Below are 18,108 nucleotides of genomic sequence, written 5' to 3'. Positions count from 1 at the left end.
GAAGGTCGCTTCATGAAACTTCCTCCTGAAATAACACCTTGGCTTCCTTCTATTCCTAAACTAGATTTCCATCATCCAACAATTTCTCCTTCCCTTTCGGTGTGGAATTCTTTAAGAAACCTGCCTTATATTTCTTCACGCTTTGGCCCTCTTACTTCTTTTTTGGATAACCCGGATTTTCCCCCTGGTGTTGATTTTATCCAATTCCCTAACTGGGTGAGGGAAGGCCTTTTTCGGACTGGCCAGCTGGTGACTAAGTCAGGCATTAAAGCATTTCTTGATATCCAGGAAAAGTGGTCAATACCTCATTCAGATTTCTGGAAATATCTTCAAGTTCGTCATTACCTGTCCTCTGCGGGTAGAATGAATGTTTCTAGCAGAGATCTTACTGCTTTCGAAAAACTTTGCATTTCACCAACTGATCCCTCCCACACAATTTCTGCTATCTACCAGATACTCCTTAACAACCCTTCCTGTATCATACCTCCTTGGGCTAAAAAATGGGAATTGGATTTAGGCATTACCCTCACAGAGCAAGAATGGCAAACTATATTTCTCAAGGCACACTGCAGCTCAACTTGCTCAATTATCAAGGAAACTCAATACAAGATTTTGATGAGATGGTATAGACACCCTACCCTACTACATGCCATGTTCCCAACAAAATCCAGCTCTTGCTGGAGATGTCTTAAGGCTCCAGGGTCATTACTGCATATATGGTGGGACTGTCCACAGCTATCTAAATATTGGTTGGAGGTCATCTCCATCTCACAACAAATTTTAGGCGCTCCTGTCACCACTGATCCAGCATTCTGGCTAATTAATTACTCTGAGTCATCATTGGGATACTACAAAAAGTCCTTGCTGCGCCATTTGAGTAATGCCGCAAGGGCTGTCATTCCAATTTTTTGGAACTCTTGTAACCCGCCCACACGTAGGGACTGGTTCCAAAGACTCGATTACTATATGTCAATGGAGGACTTTTCAATCCTCTCCACCAATAGTCCTTTTATTTTCACTAATACCTGGCTTCCATGGTTGGAATACAAAAACTCTATGGAATATAAAAACTATATGTTTCCAACCGTTATTACCCCGTAATATAGACTGCAGCTTCTTTATACTGGCTAACTATTTACTTTTAAAACACGACGACCCTCCCCTGTTCCCCCCTTTTTTGTTACTTATTATTCTTTTTACTTTATCTCCTTTATACTGTGAGATATTTGTGTTTATTGAAATGTATAAAAGTGGTTCTAAATTGTATACATTTGGACACGTACACGTTGATAATGTTATGCTTCTGTATGTTGTACGTTCTTTCTTTGAAACCTCTAAGAAAAACAGAGTGCAAAAAAAAAAAAAAAAAAAGACACTAAGGTGGGAGGTCAGGTTTAGGCACTGGGAAGGTTAGGGTTAGGCATCGGGGAGAAAGGGTTAGGGATAGAGGGAGGGTTAAGATGCCGGCGTCGGGATTTTGACCGCCGGCATTCCAACCCTAAATACACCTTATACCTCCCAACTTGACGTTTATTTAAAAAAAAGTTTCTGCAGTGAATATTGTATGGGGCTTATTTACTCAATAAAGACAAGGTGCTTTCATTTTTACCCTAAAGATGTTCTATGTGAAACATGTCGGTATACAGCTGTGAACTATCGACAAGAAAAAGATATGTGGCATTGTCTATGGTTGAATTTAAAACACAATAAATGTAGTTTTTATTGCTATTGCTGTTTAAATCTATGGGTCAAGCCACCTATAGATCACAGGGAGGGGGAGAGAGAGAGAGTTTACAGAGGGACTGAGACTTGTCTCAGACTGGCTGGGTGGTGGTTACTGTCATTTTACAGAAGGGCATGAAAGCCTGTCTCCTCCTCCTCCTAGAGTGTGCTACTCCTGATTTGATGAGCTGTCCGCCCACCACGCTGACAGCATTTGGACGGGCGAGACACAGCCGGCTTATGAAAGTTAGCGATATTGATGTTGGAATGTTGGTTGCAAATGTTGAAAAAATGGGCTCAGCACAGGTCTTCACAGCACTGAAAGGACTTAGTGAAATCCTTGTTTTACACTGGTTCTTATGACCCTACTTTGTAGTGCAGGACACAATTCAGTATTAAGCCCTGCAGATATAATATATGTATTTTTAATCTGCCTTAAAATAGACATTTGTTTTTAAATGCACAGCACTATTACAGCCTTTTTGTATGACCCTTATAGTTCATTTGTATAAGTTTCCATCACAGATTATGGAATACCTGAAATGACTATTGGAACTTTAGCATCTTTACTATATGTATTGCCGTATCTTTTTGGCAATACGATTGTTTGGTGACCAACAATGTCCTGTATATTGACATTATCAAGTAGTTATCCAGGTACAAGCTTTGGCTGCGCTCTACTTACTTATTTCACCATTGCCAATATCTATTTTCATACACAGAAAAACCCAGATAGGAACAGGGCTTAGGAAGACCGCCACCATCTGTACTGGGACGGGCGCCACCCAATGTACTGGGGCCTGGGACGGCCGCCACCCCTCTGTACTGGGGCCGGTTGCCACCCTCTACACTGGGCCCAGGGACGGCCGCAACCCTCTATACTGGGATTTAGGAAGGCTGCCTCAACAGCCGAGAGGTCTGGGGAATTAAAGGCCGGTACCATAAGGATAATAATAATGTGGAAACTAGATACCACCTTAGGTAGGAAACCAGGGCGAGTGCGAAGCACCGCCCTATCCCTATGAAAAACACAAAGGGAGGACGACATGAGAGAGCCCCCAAATCTGACACCCTTTTGGCCGAAGCAATGGCCAGAAGAAACACAGTCTGAGCTGTAAGCTATTTGAAATCCACTGAGCCCAGTGGTTCAAATGACGGTCCTTGGAGAGCCCTCAGGACCACAGCCAAATCCCAATGAGCCACAGGTGGAACAAATGGGAGGCTGAATACGAAGTACACCTTGCATAAAGGTGCGGACATCAGGAAGAGTAGCAATCCTACACTGAAACCACACTGACAAGGGCAGAAACTTACACCTTCAGAGAAGCAAGGCGAGGACCGTGATCTAAACCCACCTGTAGGAAAGCCAAAACCCTGTATATTCCAAACACCTGAGGATCATAGCCTCTAGGGCGACACCTTTCAAAGAAAGCATGCCACACTCTGTGGTAAATTCTTACAGAAGCAGGCTTCCGAGCTCTGAGCATGGTGTTAACTACAGAGCTAGAAAAACCCCATGACCTTAAAAGTACTGTCTCAACAGCCTCGCCATCAAAGACAGACGACCCAGGTCTGGGTAATGGCAAGGACTTTGAGACAATAGGTCCGGACGTTGAGGCAACAGCATCAGAGTGTCTATGGAGAGACTCCGAAGATCTGAGTACCAGTGATGTCTGGGCCACGCTGGTGCTATCAACAGGAGCATACCTCCTTCTTGCTTGAACTTCCGAAATACTTGAGGAAGAATGGAGGGAAGAGGTACTCAAACTGGAAGGTCCACCGGACCAACAGAGCGTCTACCAGAAGAGCCTCCTCGTCTCTTGTTGTTGACCCGTACACAGTCAGGAGACCATGAGGTTTATCTCTGGAAGGCCCCACTTGTTCACTAGGAGTTAAAACACCCCCTGGTGAAGAGACCATTCCCCTGGATGCACATCCTGATGGCTGAGGAAGTCTGCCTCCTGGTATGAACACTGCCGAGACAGCTGGGAGATTGCGTTCCGCCGAAGCCAGAATGCGGGACACCTGTGTTAGGGTCGCCTGTCTTCTGGTTCCTCCTTGGCGGTTTATGTAAGCCACTGTGGTGGCGTAGTCTGACTGGACTTACATGGGATGTCCGGGAAGAACTAGACTAGCTTGCTGAAGAGCTCTGAAAACCACTCAAAGTACCAATATGTCGATTGGAAGAGCAGATTCTGCTGTCGGCCACCTTCCCTAAAGAAGTGTGGACCTGTCACAGCCCCCCAACCTCGGAGAATGGTGTCTGTCATCAGGACAACGTAATCCGAGATCCAAAAGGGGCGTCCATTGTTGAGGTGGGAGGTCTGTAGCCACCAGGCCAGAGACAGCCGTACCTCTGGAAAAAGCAGCATTGTCAGTGTCTTTATCTGATGGGGCAACCCATTCCATCTGGAGAAGATCAACTTCTGCAGAGGTCTGGAGTGAAACCTGGGCATATTCTACCATGGTGAACTTTGACACCATGGATCCCAGTAACCTCATTGCCGAGTGAAGGGACACTCGGCGACTCTGAAGACAAACATGAATCTTTTGCCTGCAACGCAGAGCTCTTTTCCTCTTCCAGTGTATCAGCCAGCACAGGGAGCGGTGTGCCGCCACTGTTGCCGAGGAAATTCTAGAAGTGAGGAGACTTATAACCAAGGCTGCCTCATTAACATATATGGATCCAAGGCATCTGCCCTTCCATTCTCTGGCTACCCAGCTTAGTCATAGCTGGTCTGGAAGCCTCCCCCTGTAAGGGAGTATATGGACTTCCAACAAAGTACCACTTTGCGATACGTAGCATTCGAGAGAATATAGGCAAGGTTGCAGTACTCACTAGGCATGTAATGAACTACAGGAAATGGATAACCTGCAGCTAACATTCCCGTGATATCACTGACAAAGGGAATTCCGCCAAATACCCTTTACACATAAAAGTTCTGCGCCCGCGAAACCTCGCTTTTCACAAAAAAGTCTCGCTTTGGTGAAAAAATATCGCGCAGGCAAAAAAGTTTCGCTTTGGCGAATCCCAGACCGCCTACCTAGCGTGGCATACAAGCGAAACTTCATTGTCGAAGCGAAAAGTAGGCAAAAAGGGCACAATATGCGGATTCCGCCTTAAGCGTGCCCCATGTTGGCTTAAGGTAAATTCCTGCAACATGGACTGGAGGTAGCAGCCAGTCTCTGTACAAAACTAGAGAGAGAGAGAGACACTACTGTGAACACTGCGTGAACTACCAGGGAGGGAGAATTAGCCGTTTCTCCTCACATACTTGCCTAGTAACAGGTAGAGTGGAACAGCGGGGAGTACGTCATACCTGCAGGCACAACCGCATGGTAACAGCACACAGCATGCACTGGGTATAATGCGACCACATAGTATATACATACATATATATACATTATAGTAGTAAAGCAAAATACTAGTCCTGTCTGATGCTTGTCAAGCCGCAGGAACTTGCTGCATAAATATGGCAGAGTGCAATACCAATTCTCACAAATATATATTGTATATAAATGTGAGAAACTCTCAGTGTTCACATCACCCTCCGCTAACAGTACTGAGCATGTGGTACGTTTTAGCTGAGGAGAATAATCACGTTCACTCTCAGACATGATGAGTGTAAACGATGTGTATGTGACGCACCACACAGAAAAACACTTTTCATTTTAACTGTGAGGCAATAAGCACACTGCAGCACCGCACCGCAAGGGAGAGAAAGACAGGGATAGTAAAATGGCTGACAGTCAGAAGTGAAGTACAGTCAGACAGCGCTAGCATATAGTCACATACAATGCAGAATTAAATCACCTGCACCACAAGCACTATGATCAACTACGCAGACACAGGGCCTGGTAGGAAACAGTGCTGCATACACTGACCTCATCGGAGGACCGTGATGCCCCCTGTATCAGAATCCAGCAGCCTTCGCCACTTTTATAAAATGGCCGCCGAGGAGCTGATAGGCCCGGGGGAGGAACGCTGCCACAGCCCGCCAGACCGCTGTGGAAAAGCACTGTGCAGCGTGGGAGGCGCCGCCTGTGAGACAGGGAAAGCACACACTCCTGGCATGCTATTAACCCCTGGGATGCTGGAGCATTTTCCATACTGCTGCAGCCTGCTGGTGGTCTAGTGGAAGCGGGGGATCAGTACCTTGCTAGGGACAGATAAGCATGTAAATCGGCGGTAACCCACCGCGGGTTCCTGCCGCTTACCTGAATCCCCTTGAATCTGGCCACAGTCTGGAATACCGGGGTCCCCGCTAGCTGAGACCCTGGTACCTGCAAGCATCACCGGATCAGTACCGGCGTTCTGGCCCGGCGGGGTGAAGGAGCGGCAGCATGGACCTGTAATTAGCTTGTCCATGCTGCCCGCTCATATCATCGCAGCAAAAGCTGTTGGAAGAAACTTCAGGGGCTGTCCAACTGCCCCCTCTGAAGAGGTGATCTGACTCCGAGCCGGTCACCTACGAAACGGATTTGCCTTGGCTCGGGGGCGCCTGCCGTCTGGGGGCGGCCCTACTGACATCACAGGTGATGTCAGTAGTGAGCTTCCTGCTCTATTAGAGCAGGAAGCTCACTGGGGCTTGCGGGAACGAGACCGTACCACAGGGATCACCTGGCCGCCCGCTAAAGCTGTTGGTGGTCACCCACAGCTTAGTGAGCAGCCAGGAGGCCGAACATGAAAATAAAAACGGCCGCCCTGATTCAGAGCGAGCGCTCGCTTTTTGCGAGGGCCTCTGAATCAGGCCCACTATCTTTAAAAGTCTCCCTTAATCCCACGTATCGTGTTCGCTAACTAAAGATGATCAGAAACATCTACATTAGGAGCAATAATTGTCTTTTGAAAGGGACAGTTTATCTTAATAGAAAACAAGCAAACATAGCTGCAGAGGTCCTCCTCCGAGCCATATGAATAATCAATAAACAGTGCAAATGCCATTGGTAAAGAAAGATTTGAAGATGAGAAGCCTCTGGCGTTCTTCCCCGGTTCAAGTTCGTTCTGCTGGAAAGAAACCTCCAGTCCCTGGGGTTTCAGAGGAATTCACCAATATCGTCTTAAGCAGGAGAATGTTTGTGAGCTGTGAGTGGTATTTCCCCCTTACTAGCTCTGCCCATCACCTGTGATCAACCTGGGAACTCACAAGAGAATGTAATTGTCACTAATTCTGGGTACACACGGACAGATATGGAACGGGCGATGTATCTGTAGTGCATCGGCGGGTGTGTACAGGCGACGTCGTTCACAGGCATATCACATCTGCTCTATAGCACAGCCGATGCTGATATATCTTGCAGATATATCGGAACATATGGCTGTGTGCATGGGCGACCTACCGTCCACCCGTACACCTGCTGCAGGGGCCACTGGTGACTTACATCCCAACTGGGCTTGGCAAATGTAAATCCTAGCACAGACACATTGTGATGTCGCTTGTGAGAAAGTGTGGGGAGGAGACTGGTCAAATCTCTGGGCTGGTAACACACAGTGACATGATGTGAGTGGAAGAGCAGGAGTATAAAAGGGGCTGATGGCTCCTGATGTATGAGATACACCAGAGAGTGTGGGGAGGAGACTGGTCACATCTCTGGACTGGTAACACACAGTGACATGATGTGAGGGGGAAAGCAGGAATATAATAGGGGCTAATGGCTCCTGATATATGAGATACACCAGAGAGTGTGGGGAGGAGACTGGTCAGATCTCTCGGCTGGTAACACACAGTGACATGATGTGAGGGGGAGAGCAGGAGTATAATAGGGGCTGATGGCTCCTGATGTATGAGATACACCAGAGAGTGTGTGGAGGAGACTGGTCAGATCTCTCGGCTGGTAACACACAGTGACATGATGTGAGGGGGAGAGCAGGAGTATAATAGGGGCTGATGGCTCCTGATGTATGAGATACACCAGAGAGTGTGGGGAGGAGACTGGTCAGATCTCTGGGCTGGTAACACACCGTGACATGATGTGAGGGGGAGAGCAGGAGTATAATAGGGGCTGATGGCTCCTGATGTATGAGATACACCAGAGAGTGTGGGGAGGAGACTGGTCAGATCTCTGGGCTGGTAACACACAGTGACATGATGTGAGGGGGAGAGCAGGAGTATAATAGGGGCTGATGGCTCCTGACTCCCCCACTTGGCAGATACATTGTCCTCATTAGTTTTTGCTGACAGAGGAGGGTGCAAAATGAGAGGCTGATGTAGTGAGAGAACAAGGAGACTATGTGACTCTGTTCTGTAATATGTGATTATTACTCACCTGTGCTGATATCTGTAGGGATTTCCTCCTTCTTACACTGCTGATCACCCCTGACATAGGTCTCTTCATCTGCCTTCATATCTTCTACCTTAATACCAGTTAGGTCTTCACCCTAATTAACCCACAAAACAATAAAAGAATGTTTTAATAATGTCTGAGATCATTAGTTGAGAGTAAAAAGTAGAATCATATAAGTCACTTTGGTATTTGGTGAGACCCTAAATCCCATCTACCTGATCCACCTGTGGGGTCCTGTGATTCTCCTCTGTACAGTCCTGGGAATACAGAGAACGGGGACATCTCTCTGGGATATCTCTTTTACTGGGTCCATCTGTAGGAGACACAAAGTGACTGAGTACATTGTATGTATGTGATTATCAGATGATGTGTGTATATAGGTGGTCCCCTTAACTATTTTCCACATTAAAAGAAATTAAAGTTTCCTTTGACCTTGTAAGTAGCCAGTGACTAAGAGGCTGATGTAGTGACAGAGGAGGGTGTAGGATAAGAGATTGCTGTAGTGACAGAGGAGGGTGTAGGATAAGAGTGCTGTAGTGACAGAGGAGGATGTAGGATAAGAGATTACTGTAGTGACAGAGGAGGGTGTAGGATAAGAGATGGCTGTAGTGACAGAGGAGGGAGTAGGATAAGAGATTGATGTAGTGACAGAGGAGGGTGTAGGATAAGAGATTGATGTAGTGACAGAGGAGGGTGTAGGATAAGAGATGGCTGTAGTGACAGAGGAGGGTGTAGGATAAGAGATGGCTGTAGTGACAGAGGAGGGTGTAGGATAAGAGATGGCTGTAGTGACAGAGGAGGATGTAGGATAAGAGATGGCTGTAGTGACAGAGGAGGGTGTAGGAGAAGAGATTGCTGTAGTGACAGAGGAGGGTGTAGGATAAGAGACGGCTGTAGTGACAGAGGAGGGTGTAGGATAAGAGATGGCTGTAGTGACAGAGGAAGGTGTAGGATAAGAGATGGCTGTAGTGACAGAGGAGGATGTAGGATAAGAGATTACTGTAGTGTCAGAGGAGGAAGTAGGATAAGAGACGGCTGTAGTGACAGAGGAGGGTGTAGGATAAGAGATGGCTGTAGTGACAGAGGAAGGTGTAGGATAAGAGATTGCTGTAGTGACAGAAGAGGGTGTAGGAGAAGAGATTGCTGTAGTGACAGAGGAGGGTGTAGGAGAAGAGATTGCTGTAGTGACAGAGGAGGGTGTAGGAGAAAAGATTGCTGTAGTGACAGAGGAGGGTGTAGGATAAGAGACGGCTGTAGTGACAGAGGAGGGTGTAGGATAAGAGATGGCTGTAGTAACAGAGGAGGGTGTAGGATAAGAGATGGCTGTAGTGACAGAGGAGGGTGTAGGATAACAGATTGCTGTAGTGACAGAGGAAGGTGTAGGATAAGAGATGGCTGTAGTGACAGAGGAAGGTGTAGGATAAGAGATGGCTGTAGTGACAGAGGAGGGTGTAGGATAAGAGATGGCTGTAGTGACAGAGGAGGGTGTAGGATAATATGAGATATGGTAAGAACTTACCCTTGTTATCTCTATTTCTACGAAGTCCATAGGGTTCCACAGGATACCTTGGGGTATAGGTGTGACGTCAGTCGCAGGGCACCAAAGAGTTAAGCTTTCAGCCTCCCAGGATGCACTAGGTCCCCCTCCTATACCCCGCCCCTGGGCCAAGGCACCTCAGTTAGTTACCAAGCCATAGGCCGGAGGAGGAGAAGGAAGAGAGAGAACAAAGATCTGGACACATACAAGAATCACATTCTCACCAGAGGGAGACGGAAAACCGGTGACCAGAGCAAAGCCCATCTGCAGCACAGGTGCGACAGGGCGGGAGTCCTGTGGAACCCTATGGACTTCGTAGAAATAGAGATAACAAGGGTAAGTTCTTACCATATCTCATATTTTCTACTTCAGGGTCCATAGGGTATCCACAGGATACCTTGGGGATGTCCCAAAGCAGTATCCTTTAAGGGTGGGGACGCTCCTGTGCAGAAAGGAGAATCCGCCGCCCGAAGGAAGCATCCTGAGAGGCGAAGGTGTCAAACCTGTAGTACCTCACGAAGGTATGGACAGAAGACCACGTAGCAGCCTTGCAGATCTGAACTGCCGAGGCACCACGTCGAGCTGCCCACGAAGGACCCACAGACCTAGTGGAATGAGCCTTCAGAGAAGGAGGGACCGGTAGGCCTTCATGAAGATAAGCTTCAGAAATAGCCATACGGATCCAGGCTGCCAAAGTTTGCTTTGAAGCAGGCCAACCCTTTTTACGGAAGCCATAGAGGACAAACAAAGCGTCCGACTTCCTAAACGAAGAAGTGCGGTCAACATAAGTCCTTAAGGCCCGCACAACATCCAAAGAGGCCTCATCCACGGAAAGACCCGGTGCGTTAAAGGCCGGAACAACTATTTCCTCGTTAACATGAAACTGGGAAACAACTTTGGGAAGAAACTCGGGCTGAGTGCGGAGCACTGCCCTGTTCCCATAAAAAACCAAGAAAGGGGGTCTACAATAAAGAGCCCCTAACTCAGAAACACGTCTGGCCGAAGCAATGGCCAGAAGGAAAACAGTCTTAGCTGTTAGCCATTTAAGATCCACTGAGCCCAGTGGTTCAAACGGCGGTCCTTGGAGAGCCCTCAGGACCACAGCCAAATCCCAAGGCGCCACAGGTGGAACAAAGGACGGCTGAATGCGGAGAACACCCTGCATAAAGGTGCGCACATCCGGGATTGTAGCAGTCCTACGGTGAAACCAGACAGATAGGGCCGAAACCTGTACCTTCAAAGAAGCAAGGCGAAGCCCATGATCTAGTCCCGCTTGCAGGAAGGCGAGAATCCGAGACAGACAAAACTCCCGCGGTGCATAACCTCTCGGTCGACACCACTGGAAGAACGTATGCCACACGCGATGGTATATCCTCGCGGAAGACGGTTTCCGAGCTCGTAACATGGTACGCACCACAGAGCTGGAAAACCCCCGGGACCTCAGCATGGCCGTCTCAACAGCCACGCCGTCAAAGACAGCCGAGTCAGGTCCGGGTGAAGGCAAGGACCCTGAGACAGAAGGTCCGGTCGTAGCGGCAACCGCAGAGGACTGTCCACGGACAGACCCTGAAGGTCTGAGAACCAGTGCCGTCTGGACCACGCGGGAGCTATCAACAGGAGCATCCCTCCTTCCTGTTTGAATTTCCGGATTACCCGTGGAAGAAAGGAGACCGGAGGGAACAGGTATGCGAACCGGAACGTCCACCGGACGGACAGAGCATCCACCAGAGACGCCCCTTCGTCTCTTGTGCGAGACCCGTACACCGGCAACTTGTTGTTGTGCCGGGACGCCATGAGGTCGATTTCTGGAAGACCCCACCTGTCCACCAGTAGTTGAAAAACGTCCGGGTGCAGGGACCATTCCCCCGGATGAACGTCCTGGCGACTTAGAAAGTCCGCCTCCCAATTTAGCACTCCCGGGATGAAGACCGCTGATATGGCCGGAAGATTGCGCTCCGCCCAAACCAGGATCCGAGAGACCTCTACGAGAGCCGCCCGACTGCGAGTTCCTCCTTGCCTGTTTATGTAGGCCACGGTGGTAGCGTTGTGCGACTGGACCTGCACCGGGCGACCCTGGAGAAACCGCTGTGCCTGCTGGAGAGCATTGAAGACCGCACGGAGTTCCAAGATATTTATTGGAAGCTCCGCTTCTGTCGGCGTCCACCTGCCCTGGAACAAGTGTGGACCCGAAACTGCTCCCCAGCCCCGAAGACTGGCGTCCGTTGTCAACAGGACCCAATTTGGAACCCAGAACGGACGTCCCTTGTTGAGGTGGGTCGTCTGTAACCACCACGCAAGGGACAGGCGAACCTCCTGGGTGAGCACAATCGTCTGGGACTTCAGAGACTGAGGCAGCCCGTTCCACTTGGACAGGATCAGGTGCTGCAGAGGTCTGGAGTGAAACTGGGCGTATTCCACCATGTCGAACACCGACACCATGGAGCCCAGTAACCTCATCGCCGAGTGTAAGGACACCCGGCGGCTGTGCAGGCAACTGCGCACCCTTGACTGTAAAGCAGAGATCTTGTCCTCCGTCACGAAGATCCTTTGCTGTCCCGAGTCCAATAAGGCTCCAAGATGCAGAATCCTCCGAGACGGGATTAGAGTGGACTTCTGCCAGTTGATTAGCCAGCCGTGCCGTTGCAGCAGTGCAATGGTCAGGTCCAAGTGGCGTAACAGGAGCTCTGGAGATCCTGCCACCAATAACAGGTCGTCCAAATACGGCAACATGCGGACTCCCTGCAGCCGCAGAGAAGCCGCCATGACCGCCATCACCTTGGTGAAAACACGTGGTGCTGTTGCTAGGCCAAAAGGTAACGCCCGAAACTGGAAGTGGTCGCTGCGGATTGCAAACCTGAGGAACTGTTGATGGCGCAAAAGAATAGGGACATGCAGGTAAGCGTCCTGTATGTCCAATGACACCAAGTAGTCCCCAGGTTCCAGCGCCAGAATGATGGACCGTAGGGTCTCCATCCGAAACTTCGGGACCCGCAAAGACTTGTTGAGTGCTTTGAGGTTGAGAATCGGACGATATGACCCATTGGGTTTCTGTACCAAAAATAGATTTGAATAGAAACCCTGGCCCCTCTGGGAGAATGGAACAGCCACTATAACTCCAGCCTGGAGCATAGTGTGCAATACCTTCCGCAGCTCCGTAGCCTTGTTCCGGTCTGATGGTAGACCCGTGGTGAAGAAGCGAGCCGGGGGTCTGTGCCGGAAGGAGAGGGCGTATCCGTGGGAAACCACCTCCAGAACCCAAGTGTCTGTCGTAGTGGTCGACCAACACTGGGCGAACTGTAGCAGGCGGCCTCCCACCCTGGGATCCCCCAAAGGGAGGCCCGGACCGTCAGGCCGCAGGCTTGTCATCTGGCTTGGGGGCCGGACGTCTGGTACTCCATGCCTGCTTCCGGGGCTTGACCGATTTCTTAGGGCCAGCCTGTCGAGGAAACGACTGTGGTTTGGGCCTGCCCTGGGCCCTAGATGACCGAAAGGACGATGGTCCCGAACCAGAAGGAGCAGCGGCCGACGGGAGACAAGCAGATTTGGCTGCCGCCAGCGTGGCCACAATCTTATCCAGATCCGGACCGAAGAGAACTTCTCCGGTAAACGGCAACGCTTCCAGACCTTTCTTGGAATCTGCGTCCGCCTTCCAGGATCGCAGCCACAAGGTGCGACGAGCAGCTACCGCTGCTGAAGAAATTCTAGACACCAGAGTACTAATGTCTAGAGCCGCCTCGTTGATGTAGGTGGCCGAATCACGGAGATTGCCAATCAACTCTGCCTGTTCGGCCGGACAGTCGGATTCAAAAGAAGCCTCTAATGAATCCGCCCAGCGCTCCATCGCTCTGGCAACCCAGCAAATGGCCATAGCCGGCCGTGCTGCCCCCCCTGCAAGGGAATAAGCGGACTTCAGGCAGATTTCTACCTTGCGGTCCGTAGCATCCTTAAGGGAGGACATGGATGGCATCGGCAATGTGGCACTACGGACAAGACGGGTCACGTGAGAATCCACCTGTGGAGGGGAATCCCACTTAGCAAAATAATTATCCGCGAACGGATAAGCCACCGCCAGGCGTCTCTGCGGCTGGTATCTTTTGCCAGGTTGTTTCCACGCCTCCTCTAAATGGTCCACCAACTGACCCGAAAGAGGAAAGACTGTGGCATCGCCCTTCACATCTTTGAAAAAGGCATACTTAGATTTAGCCGCTGGGGGAACTTCGTCCTCAATCACCAAGGCTGTGCGGACCGCCCGAATAAGTCCAGGAATATATACTTTGGACTTAGCATCAGCGTCCTTAGTATGGAGAGGTTCCTGATCGTAAGGATCCAGAATCTCCCCATCATCAGACGTCCCTTCGTCATCCTCATAAGGAGCGGACAGAGACGCCACCGGCCTTTTATGAGGCCGCATCACAGACTCCCCTTGCAACACATCCGACAAGTGCTGTACAGAACTCGTCAGGGAGTTAACCCACGCTGGCTCCTGAGAACCCGGGAGCGGGGAAATAGGGAGACTGTGGGGTACCACCAATTGTCGTGGGAACCCCTGCATGGGTGACGACACCACAGACTGCTGGGACAAACCCATCGGAGTAAACGCGGGCTGCGGAGCTAACTGGCCCACTAAAGCTGTTAACGCCTGAGCGAAACAAGCCCAGGGCGGCTCCTGTACCGGTGCTGTAACCGTAATAGGCCGCGCCATGGACAAACACTGCCGGCAAAGGCCCTCCGCGCTACCCTCCCCCTCCGCTAACGGTACTTTGCACGTGGTACACTGTAGCTGGAGGGGAAAATCACTTTCAGACATGATGGCACCACGTATGTGACCTCTCTCACCAATTAAGTATTAAATAGGCGAGAGACCACCCTGCAGCACCGCACCGCAAGGGCTTTAGCAGAAGAACAGGGACAGTAATAAAGCTGACAGTTTAGAGAAGAAAAGTTACAGGCAGCGCTAGCACAGTCACATACAATGCAGAGAAATAACAATTCCTGCACTAACAGCGCTGATCACTCAACTACACAGACACAGGGCCTGGTAGGACACAGCGCTGCATACACAGACCTGAGCCACAGCGGAGGAGAGGTATGCGGGGGGACCCAGACCACGATGCTTCCGTCCAGCGCTTCCAGCAGCGTTCACCATGCGTTCTGGAGAAGATGGCCGCCGAGGAGCAGAGAGGAGGCTGGCCTGGGGGAGGAGCGCTGCCACAGGACCAGTCGGCAGCATGCAGAGAGGGCTGTGTACAGCGGGGGAGGCGCCGGCTGTGAGACAGGGAAGGCGCGCTCCCCTGGCATGCATTTAACCCCTGGGACGCCGCAGCGCTACCGCTCTGCTGCGGTCCGCTGTCCCAGGGGGTAGTGGAAGCGCAGGTTGGTCGCCTGGCTCCACGCTGCAGCCAGTCCCCAGGGAGCCCCCTGCCTGGGGACTTAGGACCATGTGATCAGCGGGGACCCACCGCGGGACCCCGCTGCTTACCTCTGTCCCCCTTGAATCCGGCCATGGTCCGGAGCATCTGGGGTCACCGCTAGCTGTGACCCCAGACGCCCACCAGCATCCCCGGATCAGTACCGGCGTTCTGGTACCGGCGGGGTGTAGGGAAGACAGCATGGACGTCAGGACTGACTGTCCATGCTGTTCATCCAGATGTGCAGCCACAGCTGCATGAAGAAAAAGCTTCAGGGGCTAGGAGAGCCCCCACTCCAACAGGTGCACCCGACTCCGGCCGGGCACCAAACTAAACTGAGGTGCCTTGGCCCGGGGGCGGGGTATAGGAGGGGGACCTAGTGCATCCTGGGAGGCTGAAAGCTTAACTCTTTGGTGCCCTGCGACTGACGTCACACCTATACCCCAAGGTATCCTGTGGATACCCTATGGACCCTGAAGTAGAAAAGAGATTGCTGTAGTGACAGAAGAAGGTGTAGGATAAGAGATGGCTGTAGTGACAGAGGAAGGTGTAGGATAAGAGATGGCTGTAGTGACAGAGGAGGATGTAGGATAAGAGATGGCTGTAGTGACAGAGGAGGGTGTAGGATAAGAGATTGCTGTAGTGACAGAGGAGGGTGTAGGATAAGAGATTGCTGTAGTGACAGAGGAGGGTGTAGGATAAGAGATGGCTGTAGTGACAGAGGAGGGTGTAGGATAATCCATCGCTCCGAGTCTCGTACCAAAGGGGGCGTGCTGTTGAGTGACAGCACGCCCGCTTAGGTGGGCGGGCCGCGGGAGTGGCTGTCCAAACGGAGGCGTTCCCATGTGAACGCCTCCGTCTGGGGCCGGCCCCACCGACATCACGAGTGATGTCAGTGGGAGAGATTTCTGCTCTTTTAGAGCCGAAATATCTCTGGGGCTTGCGGCAACGAGACCCTACCACAAGGGTCTCTTCGCAAGCCCGATTGTCGCGATGGTCTTGACCATCGCGACCATCTTCCTGGCCGCTCGCTATAGCTGTGGGTGGTAACCCACATCTATGCGAGCGGCCTGGAGGCCGCTCTAAAAAAAAAAAAAAACCCGGCCCTGATTCAGAGCGAGCGCTCTGTCATAGCGTCCGGCTCTGAATCAGGGCCTCTGTTCTGTAATAAGTGTTTATTAGTCACCTGTGCTGATATCTGTAGGGATTTCCTCCTCCTTATACTGCTGATCATCCCTCATATACGTCTCTTCTTTCTCCTCTATATATTCCACCTTAATGACTGTTAGGCCATCACTCTAAATAATCCATAAATTACAATTTAATGTCTGATTTCATTAAGTGAGATTGAACAGTAGAATATCAGTGTATTAGACACACACAGCTTCTCTACAGATCATACAGTGATAAATCACCTTGGTATGTGGTGAGAGCATAAATCCCACCTACCTGTTCCTCCTGTGGGATCCTGTGATTCTCCTCTGTACAGTCCTGGGAATACAGAGGACGGGGACATCTCTCTGGGGTATCTCTGTTACTGGCTCCATCTGTAGTAGACACACAGTGACTGAGTACATTGTATATATGTGATTATCAGATGATGTGTGTATATAGGTGGTCCCCTTAACTATTTTCCACATTAAAAGAAATTAAAGTCTCTTTTGACCTTGTAAGTAGCCAGTGACTAAGAGGCTGATGTAGTGACAGAACAAGGGGAATATGTGACTCTGTCCTGTAATAAGTGATTATTACTCACCTGTGCTGCTATCTGTAGGGATTTCCTCCTCCTTACACTGCTGATCACCCCTCACATACGTCTCTTCTCCATCTATATCTTCTACCTTAATATTAGCTGGTTCTTCACCCTAAACCCACAAATCAAAAAAATCAAACTTTAATAATGTCTGATTTCATTAATTAAGAATAAACAGTAGAATATCAGTGTATAAGACATACACAGCTGCTCAAATGTGTCACATTGGTATTAGTGAGACCCTAAACCCCACCTACCTGATTTCGTAAATCCCTCCTACCTGATCCTCCTGTGGGGTCCTGTGAGTCTCCTCTGTACAATGCTGGGAATACAGAGGACGGGGACATCTCTCTGGGGTATCTCTGTTACTGGGTCCATCTGTAGGAGACACACAATGAGATTGCTTACATACTTGTATATATGTGACAATCAGATGTGTATGGACCGAGGTGGCCCTGAGCACTACTGTCCACTTTACAATACATTCAAGCTCCTTCTTACCCAGTGATGTGAGGGGCCGGTGATTCTCCATCATCACTCCCTTGTACAGACCCCTGTGTTCCTCTATATACTTCCCCTCCTGCATGGAGACATAGACAGTGACATCCACATACCTTATAGGAACCTGGCACACATACAAAAACCTAGACAGTGCATACAAAAAACAGTTACAGGAAGGACAGGGCTGTATTTGTAAAATAAGAATTGTCTATTGTTCATATAGTCAGGAGGCACATATAGAAACCGCGGTAATTCCTACACCGTTCACCTGATTTGGATGTAATTACCCTCAAATTAAATCTGAAAGTCTGCAGTTAAATCACATCTTGTTTGTTTCATTTCAAAGCCATTGTGGTGGTGAATAGAGGCCAAAATATGAAAATTCTGTCAATGTCCCAATATTTATGCACCTGACTGTATATATAATAGATATATGTGAATAAAAGAAGACCACAATCCCTAACTGTGTAAGTTACACCTAAAAATAATATTAAAAGCTGCAATCCATAATGTTCCTGCTGTGCTGCGTAAGCAGGGTGCCGAGCGCTACCTGTTTAGCAAATGTTAAAATACACCCTGTCCCTTCCGGAAACTGTGGCAGATCAGGAGGATTTCCTACTGCAGATTGCAGGGAATCAGATTTGCACTGTACCATGCATCAGACATTGTCCCGAGATCCCGTCTCACATGAGCCCCAGTCCCCATGTGCAGTCATGGCTGCCGAGGGCCCCCAGTTACAGCTATTGACAAGTTGGTGATCTGGAAGGAAGGGGTGACGGAGAGGGAGCGTTTGACAGTCGCCCCCTTGTGGAGTGTTGTTCATAGTTAGGACGCATCATCTGCTCCTAACGGATGAAGAGGCAACAAAGAGAAGCTGGCAGAACTTATCCAGCACTATGCCA

At 49.9% G+C, this 18,108-nt stretch overlaps 1 protein-coding gene across 1 annotated transcript in view; it reads right to left on the bottom strand.

Moving 5' to 3' along the window:
• The window catches only part of LOC148508057 (uncharacterized), a 49,499-nt gene extending 32,208 nt beyond the window's left edge, over positions 1 to 17,291 (bottom strand). The window contains exons 1-7 of the mRNA XM_088445239.1: positions 17,207 to 17,291; positions 16,986 to 17,083; positions 16,709 to 16,817; positions 16,402 to 16,499; positions 16,139 to 16,250; positions 8,223 to 8,320; positions 7,990 to 8,101 (exon numbers count right to left, since the gene is read on the bottom strand). Coding sequence (XP_088301365.1) covers positions 7,990 to 8,101; positions 8,223 to 8,320; positions 16,139 to 16,250; positions 16,402 to 16,499; positions 16,709 to 16,817; positions 16,986 to 17,083; positions 17,207 to 17,291 — 712 coding nt within the window. The remainder of the gene's footprint in view (positions 1 to 7,989; positions 8,102 to 8,222; positions 8,321 to 16,138; positions 16,251 to 16,401; positions 16,500 to 16,708; positions 16,818 to 16,985; positions 17,084 to 17,206) is intronic.
• Between the last annotated feature and the right edge of the window lie 817 nt (positions 17,292 to 18,108).

The sequence above is a fragment of the Taudactylus pleione genome, unplaced genomic scaffold (genome assembly GCF_031769625.1).
Source record: "Taudactylus pleione unplaced genomic scaffold, aTauple2 ptg000377l, whole genome shotgun sequence".
In the NCBI taxonomy this organism is placed as follows: Eukaryota; Metazoa; Chordata; class Amphibia; order Anura; family Myobatrachidae; genus Taudactylus; species Taudactylus pleione.
This window is presented reverse-complemented; position numbering and strand designations above follow the sequence as displayed.